This window comes from Vicugna pacos, chromosome 5 (assembly GCF_048564905.1).
Source record: "Vicugna pacos chromosome 5, VicPac4, whole genome shotgun sequence".
Lineage (NCBI taxonomy): Eukaryota > Metazoa > Chordata > Mammalia > Artiodactyla > Camelidae > Vicugna > Vicugna pacos.
In genome coordinates this window covers 57,651,133-57,666,850 of record NC_132991.1, presented here as the reverse complement: position 1 = coordinate 57,666,850, position 15,718 = coordinate 57,651,133, and the positions used below count along the sequence as shown (strand labels likewise).

General features: G+C 37.4%; 1 protein-coding gene across 1 annotated transcript in view; it reads left to right on the top strand.

Annotated features, from left to right (window-relative positions):
- Positions 1–6,790: 6,790 nt before the first annotated feature.
- COL5A2 (collagen type V alpha 2 chain) overlaps positions 6,791–15,718 on the top strand; it is a 128,246-nt gene continuing 119,318 nt past the window's right edge. Inside the window, exon 1 of the mRNA XM_006209993.4 lies at positions 6,791–6,890. Coding sequence (XP_006210055.1) covers positions 6,794–6,890 — 97 coding nt within the window. The 5' untranslated portion in view covers positions 6,791–6,793. The remainder of the gene's footprint in view (positions 6,891–15,718) is intronic.

The following is a 15,718-nucleotide window of genomic DNA, read 5'->3' as shown; positions in this document are numbered from 1 at the left end:
GCTGGGTGCTATATAAGCCATCATGATTTATCAGATCATTTATGGTTTTGGCTCACAGGACTCTCCATAACTTGTAAATGTGGCTGTTGATTGCCTCAGGAGATAAGACAGTGCTTTAAAATGTAAAAGTGCAAACATTTCTCAAGATATGACTGTGCTAAAATATAAATATCCAGATTAAAGTGAAGGCTTATATTTTAACAAGTTAAAATTTTTGAATAAAATAAGAAAATATTTCTAATTATGCCTAAATGTAAAAAGGTATATTTTCAGTACAAATTTATAGAGCTAAACTATATGCATAAAATTTGGATATAGATGGTATTTATAATTAAATTCATTGATTCATATATTTGTTTACTTGAAAAGATATTATGTTCAAGACATTTTGAGAGAGTCCCTCAGTGGTGTCATTTGTTTAAAAATATCAGTGATGGAGTTTAAACTAAGAAAATGATTGTCGTATAATTTCTTAAGGTTAGCTCCTTAAGAGAAAAGACTCAGCAGCCAGAGTTCCAAACCTGGATCTTGTCATTTCTTGACTTCTCTAGCATTACTTGGCATAAGTTATTTAGCTTCTATGAGCCTCAGTTTCCTTTCTTCATCTGTAAAATAGGGAAAATAATAGGACTTATTCCAAAGCATTGCTTTGAGAATTGTTAATGAGTACATATAACGTGCTTACATAGTATTTGACACATAGTAAGTTCTTAACAGTCTAGCCATTTTTATTATCATTATAGTTACTATCTTCACAGTGGCTTTCAGCCAGAAAGAAAGTGTATTCACAATACGCAGTCTTTTTCTGTTTAAAAATTATAGTTTTGCTATTTCTTGGCATATAAGCACCTACTCAGTTATGTGTTTGCCTTTTACTCTTTTATCAGTTAGTTTCTCTTCCTTGCTTAGGTCACTAGAACCATCATTTTCCTAGTCCCATAGGGCTGACATCTTACAATTATTTTTATTTATACTCACTGTCACTTCTGTCATGGCTAATCAATCAGCAGGTTTTACTGATTCTTTACCAAACAATATGCATTCAACAATAACTATTGGACAAATATGAATAACAAAAAAATACCCAAAATCTGAAAAAGCTTTCAATCTGGCAGGGTGATCTGACACGCAAGTATTGTGTGATGTTAGGGAGGCCCACACAGAACGTGTTGGTCAGTTCTGTGAAGGAACAGACTGGTTTGTCAAGGGGGCAACACTTGAGCTTTGCTGGCTCTGTTATCCACTCAGTTGGTAGAGGTATCCTCAGATTTTCACTTTAACTTCTCATAATTCATCAGTGATTTTATTTCCAAAATATATCCTGAATTACTCTGCTTCTTTCTATTTTCACCACATGTCCCTAGTCCAAACCTCCATCATATCTCATCTGGACTAAAAGTGCTTCCTAACTTGTGTCCTCACTTCCTTTCTTGCCTTGCTATGATACATTTCTCACAAGCCATTTAAATTTTTAAAAATCAGTAAATTAGAGCACGTCATTCTTCTGTTTAAAAAATCTTCATTGGATTCTCATTGCATTTAGAAAAAAAATCCAATGTCCTCCTCATGACCTATAAGACTTTACTGACAGAGCTCATCGCCAGCCTTATACCAAGCTGGTCATAATGGCTTCCTTTGTACTCTTGCATACTAAAAGCTTATCCCTATCTGGTAAGAAGAATAATGGCCTCCCAAAGATATCCATGTCCTAATCTCTGGAACCTGGAAATATATTACCTTACATATCAAAAAAGACTTTGTGATATGTGATTAAGGATGTAGAGATGGGGAAATTATCCTACATTATCCAGATGGAACCAGTGCAGTCACATGTGTAATTAAAAGCAGAGATCCTTTCCTGGATATAGTCAGAGAAAGAGAAGTCACCACAAAAGTAGTGTCAGATTGATGCCATGTTGCTGGCTTTGAAGATGGAGAAAGAGGCTTTGAGAATGTGGGTGATCTCTTAGAAGCCTGAAAAGGCAAAAGAAAAAGGATTCTCCCCTAGAAACTCTCAAAAGGAGTGCAGCCCTGCTGATACCTTGATTTTAGCCTGTGAGACCCAGGCTTATGACCTGTGGAACTGTAAGATAATACATTTGTGTTGTTTTAAGCCACAAAATTTGTAATAATTTTTATGACAGCCGTACACCATGCCAGACCACTCACACTTGCTGTTCCCTCTGCTTGGATTGCCATTTTCCACCAGTTCTCCAGGGACAGATTCTTTCCAAATTTTAGGTTTCAGGTTTACTGTTACCTCCTTAAAGGGTTTATCCTGATGGCCCTATCTGCAGCATCCTTCCCACCACCAAATCCTAACAGACTCTAAAAGAACACACTGTTTATTTCCTTCATGGCACCTCACTGTCTGTAGTTATCTTGTTTGCATATTTGCTCACTTATTTATGGCTGTTTTAGGCTCCATAGCATCAATGACCTTGTCTGTGTTATTCACCCTGTATCCTTAGTGCCATGAGTAGAACTTGGCAAATAACAGACATCAACAGATGTCTGTTGAATGAGAAAATGAATTAAACCAGGGACGTGGTTATTTCAGGCAAAGGTCAGAGCCTGAGCAAAATTTGAGGTGTGAAACTGCTTATGTTCCTGGGAAAAATCTGTGTTTCCAATGGCTTAAGCCAAAAGAGGAAAGCAGGAGATGGGAACCAAGAAATAGGCATTTTCCTTCTCCTCCTCCTCCTCTTCATCATCATCACTGTTATTTTAAAATATCATTACTAGATCATGTGAGTACTTGAGAGTTAATTTCATTTTTTAAGAGAGGTTGTAGCAAATGCATTTGCACAACATGGATGGACCTGGAGGGTAACATGCTTAGTGAAATAAGTCAGACAAAGGCAATTACTGTGTGTTGTCACTTGTATGTGTAATCTAAAAAATGAAACAAATGAACAAATATAACAAAACAGAAACAGACTCACAGATTTAGAGAACAAACTAGTGTTACCAGTGGGGAGAGGAGAAGGGGCCAGGGACAAGATAGGAGGAGGGGATTAAGAGGAACAAACTACTTAATATATACTATGTATAAAATAAATATTACAAGGATATATTGTACAGCACAGTAAATATAGTCAATATTTTATAATAATTTTAAATGAAGTATAATCTATAAAAATATTAAATTACCATGGTGTTCACCAGAAACTAATATAATATTATAAGTCAACTATACTTCATTAAAAAGAAAAAGAAACCCATAACAAAACCAGCAAGACTCAGTGAACAATTGGATGTGTGTTGAAGGAGAAGAAACAGTGACCTCCTCCATTTCTGACTTGGGGCTAGGATAATTATGGCAGTGTTAATTGGTATAAAGAACAATGGAAGATCATAGTTTGTTTCATTTTGGAAGCTTTAAGTTTCATGGACTTGTCCAGAGAGAGATGTTCAATGCAGGCACTTTGAAATACAGATCTGCAACTTCAGGAGTGGAGCCTTGACTGGAAGTTATTGGCATGAAAAAGGACATAAAGTCAATGGATCTAATAGTTAAAATAGCCCAAGACAATGGGCATGAAGAGTAAAAAAGGTGCTAGTACACCAGTGGAGAGCCAACATCAAAAGCAGAATTAGCAAAGGAAATTTGACCCAAAAGCAGAGGGAATAAGAGTATGTGGGCTCAGGAAGCCATGGGAGGAAAGTTTCAGTGAGAAGAGAATGATCCAGGTATCAAACACAACAGGAGGGAAGAAGAAAGATCTTTGGGTTTAATGACAAAGAGGTGTTAGTGTCTCTTGCGGTGCCGGTGATGGTATCTTGATGCACAGGGTGAAGCTAACCAGGAGGGCAAGGAAAGGAAAAAAGGAACTATAGAAGATGTGGAGTTAAGGGAAACCTTTGGGGTATTTGTTTCTTTTTTGAGGAAACTGAGGAAGATACTGACAGAGTAATGTCTTGAAGGGGATGTGAGGGGAAGGGAAGAAGGGTACAGAAGAAGGGATTAACTGTGAAGGGTGCGAGACATCTTTTCTTCTGAGGTTAGAGGTATTGGTGTGGATCTAAAAGCTAGGGAGCAGTGAGAACTCTTACTTCTGAGAAAGACATCCCTGTAATATAATCCCAAATCTGCCACTTACTAGCTGAGCACGCTTGATATTTCTTTGAAACATAATTCCCTATATATGCCTCAAGGAAAAATAATAAATACCATTCAGAGTTGGTGTGTAGAGTTGTGTTAGTAAAAATTCACCCACTAGGCACATACTATTACAATATGTACAATTCATTGGAATTGTGACAGATTTCTGAGCTCCCCACCCAAACACTGAGGCCTAGAACCAGTTCTGTGAGGACTGAGGAATAGTCAAGTCTTCCTGAATTCAGCTACATTTATTAAACAGGCATACCTGGTCAACACCTGTTTTCTAAATTATAATCTAGGTTCCTAAAGCCAAACATAGAGGAAAAGCCCAGGTCACAAAGCTTTCAAGGATAAGAGAATGCTAACTCATCTGAGCTTTCTTGAAAATATGTGCTTTCCCCTTAACATACCGTGTGCTTTTGGTATGATGGGAAGGATCAGCTGAAACTGGAGTAAACTGTGAGAGGTTGACTTGTGTTTTAAGTCTTTCTTATAAAAGCTGTGTTTACAGTTAAATTAAAAATAATTGTATTGAAACCTTGATAATAACTGTTTTAGTAACAGGTACTAACATGCTGGTCTGAGCAAGCACTGAGGATTTACGTACACTGTTGCTGCTACAAGTCCTGTTGTCTTACCAGCTCTGTGCCTTCAGCATCTAGAAGACTTCCTGAGAATTGTAGATTCTCCATAAATATCCTTAGTCTCCGCGGTTCAGTAAAGATTCCATACAAGATGCTTGAAAATTGTGCCAACCCTTTGGTGTTGGAGTGTTGATGTCTAAAGTGGTTTCACAGTAGAACAGAAGTGGCAGGTGCAGAGAGTAGTTAAGTTTTTTTCTTTGCATTTTTCTCTTATTCTTTTTGAATATTTAGCAAGGTGTTCTTCAAGTCCTGGTCTCTCTCAGTTATTCTAGATAGAATTAGTAGAAGAGTGATTTTGGGTCCTTACTCAGCCCATTCATTTAAATGGGAGCAAGGCAGTTAAGTGTGATGGTAATAAGTAATCAAAATGAGACATGTTGAAGTGAAAAGTTAGACCAAGGGGTACAGCTGCTTAGAGAATTGACCTCCTCTGGAATACTTCTCCAGAGATTCTAGCTCCAAAGCTGAAACTCAAAGATTCTTGGATTTCTTTCTACTAAGAAAAGTGATGATAATGTGTTCCTGACCTAATCTTACCTTGTAATGTCTCCTTTCTCTGAATTTCCACTGGGCTTGATGTACCATGCATGTTTATCTGCTCTGGCTTGTATTTCTTGTTTCGTGTAAATTTATTTTCTTAGTGCCTACATGTGTTCCTTGAAGACACTTTATTTTGTGTCATCCTCTCCCTCCAGTGCTTAGCCCTGTTCAGGGTACCTGGTCACGGCTGAGTTGTTATGAACCGTGGACTCACCTGTGTTGTGTAGACCAGCCATTCTGATTTTGGGTGGACTCAAAGCAGCAATTATTCTGTGGAACTCTGAGGTCATTATGACCTTGGCAAGCATGAGTGTGGCAGAAAAGTTCATGGATATTGCTCTGGAACAGTGCAACTGGAACCTGCAGATTCCCTGAAAAACTGGTTTAGGGATAATAACACCACCATCTACTTCTATGTAGTTCTTTACAATTCGGAACTTAGTTCATCATATATTACTCACTTTAGTGTCACTAAACCCTGTCCGCTGGTCAGGGCAAAGCCAAACCCCTCTTCTCAAATGAGAAAATTGGAGCACACCTAGATAAAGGACTTTGCATTTACAAAATGGGTGAGTGGCGGAGCTGATATCTGAAGCAAGACTTTCTGCATCCAAACGCAGTGTGTGTCCCATTCCTCCCCACTCACATAGTAAACTATTTTTCTACATATAAAATCCTCTGGGACAAGAAGGACCTGCAGATGTGTTTCCCTAAATAAGAGAGGTGGAGGGATAAGCAGAGGATCTTAATTCAAAGTATGAGGCATCACACGTTTATTTGTCTAAAATAGTTTCTTCACCTGGACGTTTAACATTCCCCTTCCAGAATCTAGGAAAAGAAACACAATCTGGCAAGGAAATTTTTTTTTCTCCTCAGTAAAAAGAATGGTTAAAATTTGATCCTTTGAAAGTTTAAGGTGGACAAGAATCCTAAATTATCTAGACACCAAAAACTAGGTTAAAAGGCTGTATTTCCTCCCTAATGTCTTTTTCAGCTTATAGGGAAAAAGTGAAGGGATGTGTGTCTGGGGGAAGGGTTAGGGAGGGAGAATAGAGAATAAGACTCTTTCCTTCTAACAGGCTTTCTTTAAAAAAAAAAAAAAAGGAAAAAGAAACAAACGTTTGTTTCTGTGATTAAGCCACATTTATGCTTAAAACATAAATGAAATAGGAACAGTTCAAGGCACAGAGGCGCGTGCTCTGATTTGGTTGTTTACCATCAATCATACCGTTGCTTGGCAGACACTGGATGGTTATGAGCCTGAACAAGCTGAAAAGGGGCAGGAAAAGAAGTGGAGGCAGCATTCTTCCTATTTAAAGCTGCATCGCTTGAAAAAAGTTTTCGCAGACTGTGCTGGAGCTGGTGCTGAAAAAGGGGGTTTTGCAGAGGCTGCCCTGGGGCTGGTGCTGAAAGAAGAGCCCGCAGCTGACTTCATGGTGCTACAATAACCTTAGAATCTACTTTTCACTCCCAGGAGGACCCACATGTCTAATATTTAGACATGATGGCAAACTGGGTGGAAGCAAGACCTCTCCTCATTCTTACTGTTTTATTAGGGCAGTTTGTCTCAATAAAAGCCCAGGAAGAAGACGAGGATGGTGAGTTTGCCGTTTGCTTTCCTTGTGGTGTTTATTGCACGGTTTGGGAAGTAGGTGGAATGTTAAGCCTCAGGAAGAGCATGAAGAGGAGGTTCTGGTCTGAAGTTGAGAAAGGGGCTGACAGATTTGCACCTGGGAAACCGCTCGGAAGACAATTGGGATGTTTGTAAATCCGGAGCTTCTACGTCTGCCTTTGGGAAGAGTACACTACTGAATATTTCTGGGAAAGCCTAAGATAAGTCCCTTTGCCTGAATGTGGAGAGTGGGAAGTTTAAAAGAAAAGAAGAGTGCTTAAAACGGAGCACTAACGACACTTTTAGTTAGAGTTCTGTTCTGTGGACTGGAGCTTGCAGAGCAAGGCAAAAGTCGCAGCAGAAGCTGGGCAGGGTGGAGTCTTTTTTTGTACTGAACTTCAGCTGCTTCATAAAATTCTTTGTTTAGAAAAACCTCTGCAGCCACTCTGATAACTGATTTTTCTTTGTCTTTGGCTCCTTATTCTCGTCTCTTTATAGAATTTTACGTTGTTCCCATTTTCATTTGTGACCTTACAATCACTTTTGCTTTCTGAGAGACAGTCTCGTTTATTTCTCCATGACAGAGGCTGATAGAAGCCAGATTTCTTATTTTCCCACCCTCTTGACTTGATTATCAGGACAGTGGTGGTTCCCTGTTGGATGGCGGAAGGCCGGAAATCGGCATGCTTTATATAATTTATTTACCACGGGGTATTTGTATGGGCATTATTCCTTAGACACAAGTTTCTTTTCTTCTCTTTTCTCTTTTTTAAAACATAAGACAAATCTTGCCTGGTTACCAATTTTTTTTTTCCCTATGCAATTTGCATATGTTAGGATTGGGTTTTGTGGTATGGTTAAGCAAGAATGCATGGCTGCTACAGAATATAAGAAAATATTTAAATTGGTTCCACTGATTACTAAATCCTTGCTCTCCAGGCCTGAAGTTTCAAATACAGACATGTACTCTTTCATACTAGCCATTATAGATTTTCATAACAATTTAACATCAAACTCAAGCTTTTAAAACTTAGCGCATTTATTTAACTTTTTTGTTATTGTCTTACAATATATTTTTGTGTATATGTATACACACACACATATATGTATATTCGTATGTGTATATATGTATTTTAATACCTGCTTCCATGTATTTTTGCTCTATAAATATTCATAAAATTAATCTAGAGACCAAGGTCTAAAACATTTAAAGAGCGAAAATAAGAATCTGAGATGAATACCCAACAATCTGTCCAGAGTCCCATAGAGGGGGCACTTTCTAAAATCTTGGAACTTTTAATGTTACTTTTTATGTTTTAAAAAAGAGGTAATTTATAAAAGATAAAACTTCTTGAGTTTCTTCGCAGTGCTGTAGAAAGCATATGTTGTTTGGAAGGTGGGGAAGACAATTGTATAGGAAGTAGAAGTCAGGAAAGGGGAGAAAAAAATACAGAAAAATTACAATAGAAATAGAAAAATCTGAATACAAAAGAAGTAGTTGACTCCCTTCCCCCACCAAAACAACTAACAACTTTTATGTAAAAATGAATACAACTTTCCTTGTTAATAAATTTTAAAATAAATAACTTCTCTTTATAAAGTATGAAAATAAGCAAACATGTGAATAAGTGAAAGGAATGTTGCATAAGGTAAATGAGATAGGCCATATGTTAAAGAACTTCCCCAAATAATTGTAATTACTCTGTAGGTGTTTCTGAAAAATGAGCGGAGTTTAATTTTCCTAAATACTAATGTTAGATGTTAGAAAAATGGTGTTTGGTACAAAAAGTCCCTGATTCCATCCCAACTCTTCTCTCCTAATGTAACCAACCAAACAGCATAGAAACTGGAATTCCAAACATTAGATTTTACAGAAAAAGGGTAATTGCTTGCATACGTATTGTAAAGCATAAATTCCTCAGTTTTATTACTCAAGCTAAGAAGAATATATGTGATTTAAAATTCAATAGCAAAAGAAAATAGTTATCACCCTAATTAAAGGTGATATAGAAAAGAATTCTGGAATCCAGTATATTCAGAGCTATATAACTTCTACTTACTTATCATGTATATTTTGGTTTAAGTTACATTGTATGGATACTTGGCAATACTTTATTTTCCCTGTTCAGGCTTGTCACAAGCTTAATGAAAGTGTCAGAATTTTGAAACTCCATGTGATTTTAAGCTTGGGGAAGAGTGAGCTCAGGTAAATGTTTTAAACTAAAGAAATACCTGAGGCACACATGCGAAACAAGTATATTTTTCAAATTTTAGCTATGACTAAGTCATATATGGTGGTATTGTCTTTGTGTGTAAATATGTCCTCTTTGAAAAGTAGAAACCTGTTATCACATGTAAGTACATACTTACAAGCTTTTATTTTTTCTTTTCAAGACCTCAAGGTATATATTTTTTCTGTTTGACTCTGGCCGTTTACCGGAAATTTAAAACTTACGTTTTATATAGTTACACAGTGCCTGCCTAATAGAAATACTATGATGAGATAAAAGTAAGTAAATAAAGTTTTAGGCCTTTTAGGACAAAGTCATTACTACTTCTCACTAAATATTAAGAACTGAATTGATTTTTTCAGTTCATAAAAATGAGAAAGTTTGAGAGTTAGGCTAACTTTAGTTGAGACTATTAATTAACAAAATTCAGAGTTGAGATGACACCGTCAGCTTTTCATAAGTTTGTGTGTGTCTGTGTGTGTCTGTGTGTATCTGTGTGTGTGGTGGAGGGGTGATTTGAGAGGTTCCCCATTTTTTTTGTAGGAGAAAATGCTAATGTATATTTATAGTAATTTTAATATTCTAAATGAAGGTCTAGCACCTAGTGAACTTATATACATTCTTGTTATCAGAAGTGGACATACTTAATCTTAGACAGTAATCTTTGATGTGAATCATTGATTTCAACCACAGAGAAGCAATGGAGAGAAGGGAAGGTGCAGAAATGTACCATTTTATTTCCAGAGTGTAAATGTTGATGCTTTTCAGGCAGGTAACATCAACAAATGAAGCAAGTAAGTGTTTGTATGTCAACAGGGGATGATGGGCCTGTGGAGAACTGAAGGTGCATGACCACTTGAAGGCACTCACATCTAATGCTTTCAGAAAGCAGTGCATAAGCCAAGTGCAGTATATCTGGGTGCCAGGTTTGACTCATGGAACATATATTTGCAACCCTCTTGTTGCAACCCTATACTGATTTCCTGGATCCAAGCCAACTTCTGATTATTAAGAGGTGAGGGGCTCACAGTCCTTTCTATAGCATGGTCTCCTGCATTTTTATTATGTTATGTCTGCCATTTATCTCATTATTAAAATAGAAATATGAAGAAACTAAAGCTTACCACTCGATAAGTGGATCGGATGGGATCCACTTGGATGGGATCATTTTAAAGGAGGTAGAGAATATGAATACATAGCTTAAGATACTTGTTCACTCATACATTGTTTTAAACTCATTACTTTTGAAATAGATACTTTGGATTATGTAGGATATGCAGACTTTTAAAGTGGATGTTTTGATCTAGGTTCAGCTGCGTATAGCAGAATGCAGTAGTTTAAACCAAAAAAAGTGGGGTTTTTTTTCTATATAAAAGAAGCTTTTAGTTAGATAGTGAAAGGCTGGTATACTGGCTCTACAGTGTCATCGGAGATTCAGTTTATTTCTAGCTCTCTCATATCCCTAGGGTACAGTCCTTGACGTTATGTTCCTAGACAGCTGCTGGAGTTCCAGCCATTACATTTACTTTCCAGGCATCTGGACAGAGGACAGGAAACAAAAGCTATGATTCCCTCTTTTTTAATGGAGAGTATTAAGTCTTCATATTATTTCAACTTACTTCGGCTAGAATTTAGTCATGTGGTCACACAAAGCTACAAGGGCTGCTAGGAAATGTAGTCTTTTAGCTGGGTAGCCCTGGTGGTGCACTCTACTAAGTAGAGTTCTGTTATGAGGGATATAAAAGGGTGAATAGCTGTTAGGAGGCAGTCACAAGCCTGAGACCACCGTGAGCATAACTGTCAGCCACTTTCAGTGGAATAGGTCTTCTGGTTTCAATGGACAGAATATAGTTGAATAACCAGATCTACCCCAGTTATTGTTCATTGCTGAGTAGACCATGAAGCCAAGAACATGGGATGGCACTTAAATATCAGGTTGAAATTCTTTTCAATTCTTTCTGTATTCTCACCAGATAAATTTAGAAGTAGCTACAACTTTTATTCAAACTAGAACGAGGCTTTATTTTGAAGAGTATCTCCTTCTATACATATGGATTGGTAGACTGATAGATATTGTGAATTTTTTATATTGACAAATGTGATGTATACTTTGACCATGACTCTTAAGTTAGTTGTAAGCGACACACAGATCAGTGTTGAGCTGGCTGCATGCAGAATCACCTGAAGAACTTGTTGCCGATACAGATTCTAGGCTCCCCTCGTTTCCAGATATCCTGATCTGGTAGATTTGGATGGGATTTGGGAAGCTCTCCCAGGGCTTCCAATCTATGCTGGTGAACCACTGTATTAAATATGTCTAACACTTTTGATCTTGATGTGGACACCAGTTGATTTCCTGTTCTAAGATGACACACTGTGACTTTGGTGATAACTTGCTATGCTAGTCATTCCGTTCACTTATAAAGCTACCTAATTAAAGTTTGTAAATAAACCATTGCAAATTCACCATCATTTCTGGAAAACACAGCTCAAGGCCCAAATCTTCCTCACTGTGGGTTGGGTGAATCATTTCACTATGTAAAGGACACATACTATTAAAACCTATTTCCAGGTGAATATATAGTTTTCATTGTTCTCTTTTTTTCTCTTTTACTTCCTGCTCTTCACACTTTTATAATATCACCACAGGCCTAAAACTCATTGTGCTGATCATTCTAGAAATGCACATAATGCAGTATGTGAGGTGAAATCATAAAGAAAATGGTTTATTTTTGAGAAGAGGGGGCTTAGAAGATTGAAGTCATGTTAATCTATTTTTTTTCTTTTTTAAATCCTACTTGAAGGATAATACATGCACCATCACTTAGCCTTATATGGCAATTCATAAAATGTTTAAAAATGGATCACTCACTGACAGGAGGAGGGTACAGCTTAGTGGTAGAGCATGTGCCTAGCATGCACGAGGTCCTGGGTTCAATTCCCAGTACCTCCATTAAAGTAAATAAATAAACCTAATTACCCACCCCCCACCCACACAAAATTGAAAAAACCTGGATAAGTCACTTTTTGACTAGTCTTTTTTGCTCTGAGATCACAGCGTTGAAAAGTTTTTCTTTATATTTGAGAGATACAGTAATAGTAGGGAAAAATGACTAAATTGTTAATTATTAATTGACCTATTGTATAAATTTGGGCAAGTTGTACAAGTTTACAGAAGACTATGGAATTGTTAGGAAGATACTGACAATTCAGTTTTCCTCTAAATCTCTTTCCATGTAAATTTTATGTGGATTTTTTCCTAAATTTCATTTAAGAATGATAAGCTATTATATTCAGTATTTAAAAGAGTATCTATCCTTGGCAGTTGCATGGGGGGCCAGTCTGTTCAATGGAAAATTTTGTCTTAAACTTGTGAGTAAATCAGCAGCCTTAGTGTTTTTATTTTATTGATATGTTTAAAAGTAAACCCTTCAACAGAAATCAGGGTGGTTCCACCTTATCCGGAATATATTCTCTAAGGAACAGTGTATCAGAGAAATTACAGTAGCACAAGATTTTCCTCACCCATATGTTGCCTTCTACAGAGAAGCCAGTAATGTTAACAATATTAATGAAATAATGGAACTTTGTCTCTATAGTTTTTTGGTATGATGCTCAAACTCAAAAATGTTTATGGACAATCTTACCGTTTGTTTTCTTTTCTCTTTTCTCCTCCTCTTCTTTTCTTTTTCTTTCTGGATGTCTGCTCAATAACAATTACAAATTTAGTTTCAAGATGACAGTAGACTATATCCTCGGTGGAAACATTGCTTGCAACATAAGCCTTGTTTTAGTCTGTCTACTTCAGTAAAGTAAGCCATGGACCAACCATTATTGGAAGAACACCTGGGCTCTAGTCTATCTCTGCTATTTAGAAGTTTTGCAACCTTTAGAGAGTACTTTAACCTTACCAAGCCTTTGGGTCCTCATCTGAAATTGGAGAAATTAGACACACCTCTGTCAATCTAATGGGACTCTTAGAAAGGTCATTTGGAAACTTTACCTGAACGTGGTTGTAGAGCACTTAAATGAGACACAGAAAGTGATTTACAATCTGACTTCAGTCATCACAGATAGAAACCTTGGTGGTATGTTTTTTCACTTTCACTGAATCTTTTTTGAATTTGTTTTGAAGAGCCTTCTGGATATGTTCTCCTCTGTATTTTGTTTGTTCTCCATCTCCTGGGGGAACGTGCTCCATCAATCATGCTCTCTTTTCTGTAACTTCCACAACTTCCTTTCTAGGAGCTCTTTCCCTTTGGCCTATAAACAAGCTCGGCTCTTTCCCAGAGTCTGTTCGTGGCTCCCACCCTCTCTTTATTCTCGGCCCAGCTGCTTTAAAGGAGCAGCATGGCCTTCTGTCTGCCTCCATGCCCTCACTCTTCCCACCACACTCTGACTTTTGCCTCTTCCATTCCACATAAGCCTGTCTAGTAAGATGAAGGCTGAAATGTGAGATGTTCCACTGAGCTCCTGTCACCTACCATTGACCTCCCCAGCTTTCCTGAAAGGCTACTCTCTGAAGGTGCTCTCTACCTTCCTGACCTTTGCCCTCAGCTTCATGGGATCCTTCTCCTTCTTTATCCCTTGGCACTTTGCTTTCTCATAGGGTTTAATCCACCGGTCCTCCCTGTATTTTCTCTTCTTAAGTATCTAGGAATCTTAGTCGCTCTCAGGATTTTGCATAACAGCTAATTGCTGATCATTCTCAAATCGCTCTCTCCAACCCTGACCTTCCACATGAACTTCAGAATATCCAGCTTCCCACTGGATGGTCCATAGCCACTTCAAGTTCAGTCTATCCAAAACTCAGCTCATTATCTTCCCTCTAAGACAGGATCACCTTTCTTATGTATTTTTTATGTCAGTTAATGGCAACATCATCCAACCTAGTCATTCAAGGAAAATTCTAATCAGTCACTAAATTCTACCATTTTACCTGCTAAATATTTCTCAAATATACCTCCTCTCCTTCTCTGCTACAAATGCCTCTGTTTAGGCTCTCATCTTCATTGTCACGGTAATCCCTGGGTTACTGCAGTTACTGCAATAGTGTCTAAGTTTGTCTCCTTGCCTCCCATGTGGCTACTACCCACCCGCACTTACACAGACTCCCTGTGGCCACTGTGATATAAAACTAAAATCTGATCACCTTCCATTGACTCCCAAAACTCAAGAAAAGAATAATGTTTAAGCTCCTAAGCAAGACATGTAGACCTTCCATGATCTGGCTCTTTTCTAGAATTTTAGTCACAGCGGCTGTCATTCTTTGCCTCAAAATAAGGAATTGCCTGTAGTTCTCATTTCCCACTACATACATGCGCATACACACTTTTCCTCTTTTTATGTCTACTTTCCAGGTTCCACTCCATGTCAGATTTATTTTATGTATTAGGTACATGATAGTTATTCTATGCAAATATGCCAATGAATATTATTTTTGAAAATCGAAAAAAAAATCTTTCCCACTATTTATTCATTCAAGTATGAGTAAACTGATTTCAAATTCAGGTTTTTCAAATTATATTTGCATATTCTTGAGTAATTTTCTTGATTTCTCTGTCTTAGTTTCTTCATCTATAAAATTGGAATAGTAATATTGACCTCAAATAATTATTTTGAAGACTATCATGTTTATTAACCACTTAAATAGTGGTATGGCTCCTGACAAATAGTGGAAGCTCATTAAATGATATTTGGTATTATTATTCCATTATTATTTAATAATATGACAGTAATAACAAATGCTTATTGAATGATTATGAGAACCAAAATGTTAGATGTTATGGAAGAAAATAAATAAACTACCTTTGCTCTCAAAGAGATTCAAGTCCAGGGTAAAACTTAAAATGAAAATTTTATCTACTATTCTACTGTGATCATGTTGACAGGACATCGGTATTTTCACCTAATATCTAAATAGACTATATTTTAAGCCGTTTATAAATTTCACTCTTCAAGTAGAAGAGCTTTACTGTATTGTCTTCTTGTGTACAGGAAGAAAAAATAAAAGATACAGAAACCTCTTCCTGTTGGAGACTTTCTGATGGCCATGTGATTTCAAGCTTTCCTGTTTCACTGCCCCCACCACGTTTCACCCTCTGCGATTATTCCCAGGGTGTGAGCAAGCCAACCACAGTCCATTCCATGCCCCAGTGCTACCTCATGTCTGTCTACCAGCTCTGTCTATTTCGGAGTTTATTTTCTGAAAATATGGTAGTCATAAAAGTCTCTATTAAAAATTAGAGGCGTATTTTCCACACTGCATTGCTCTGGGTTGCATTTGGATTGAGAAATTGCTTCACTGCACAGGGATTTCCAAGGCAGCTCCCAGGACTATTTGGATGTAGTGGTGGGGGGGACCATCTTTTCCCAGACTTTGCAGCTAGTCTCTTCATTTTCCAAAGGCTGCTGGTTTCTTCACTCCCCAATTTTTGTGAAATTGACTCCAGAAAGCAGAAACTGGGGTAGGATGAAGGCACATTATTCATACTCACACTTTCCTTACTTAGCTCCTGTTTTCTTCTCAGTTTTTCAAACTTAAACAAAATGATGGGTTTGACTTGGAAGGAGGTATACACAT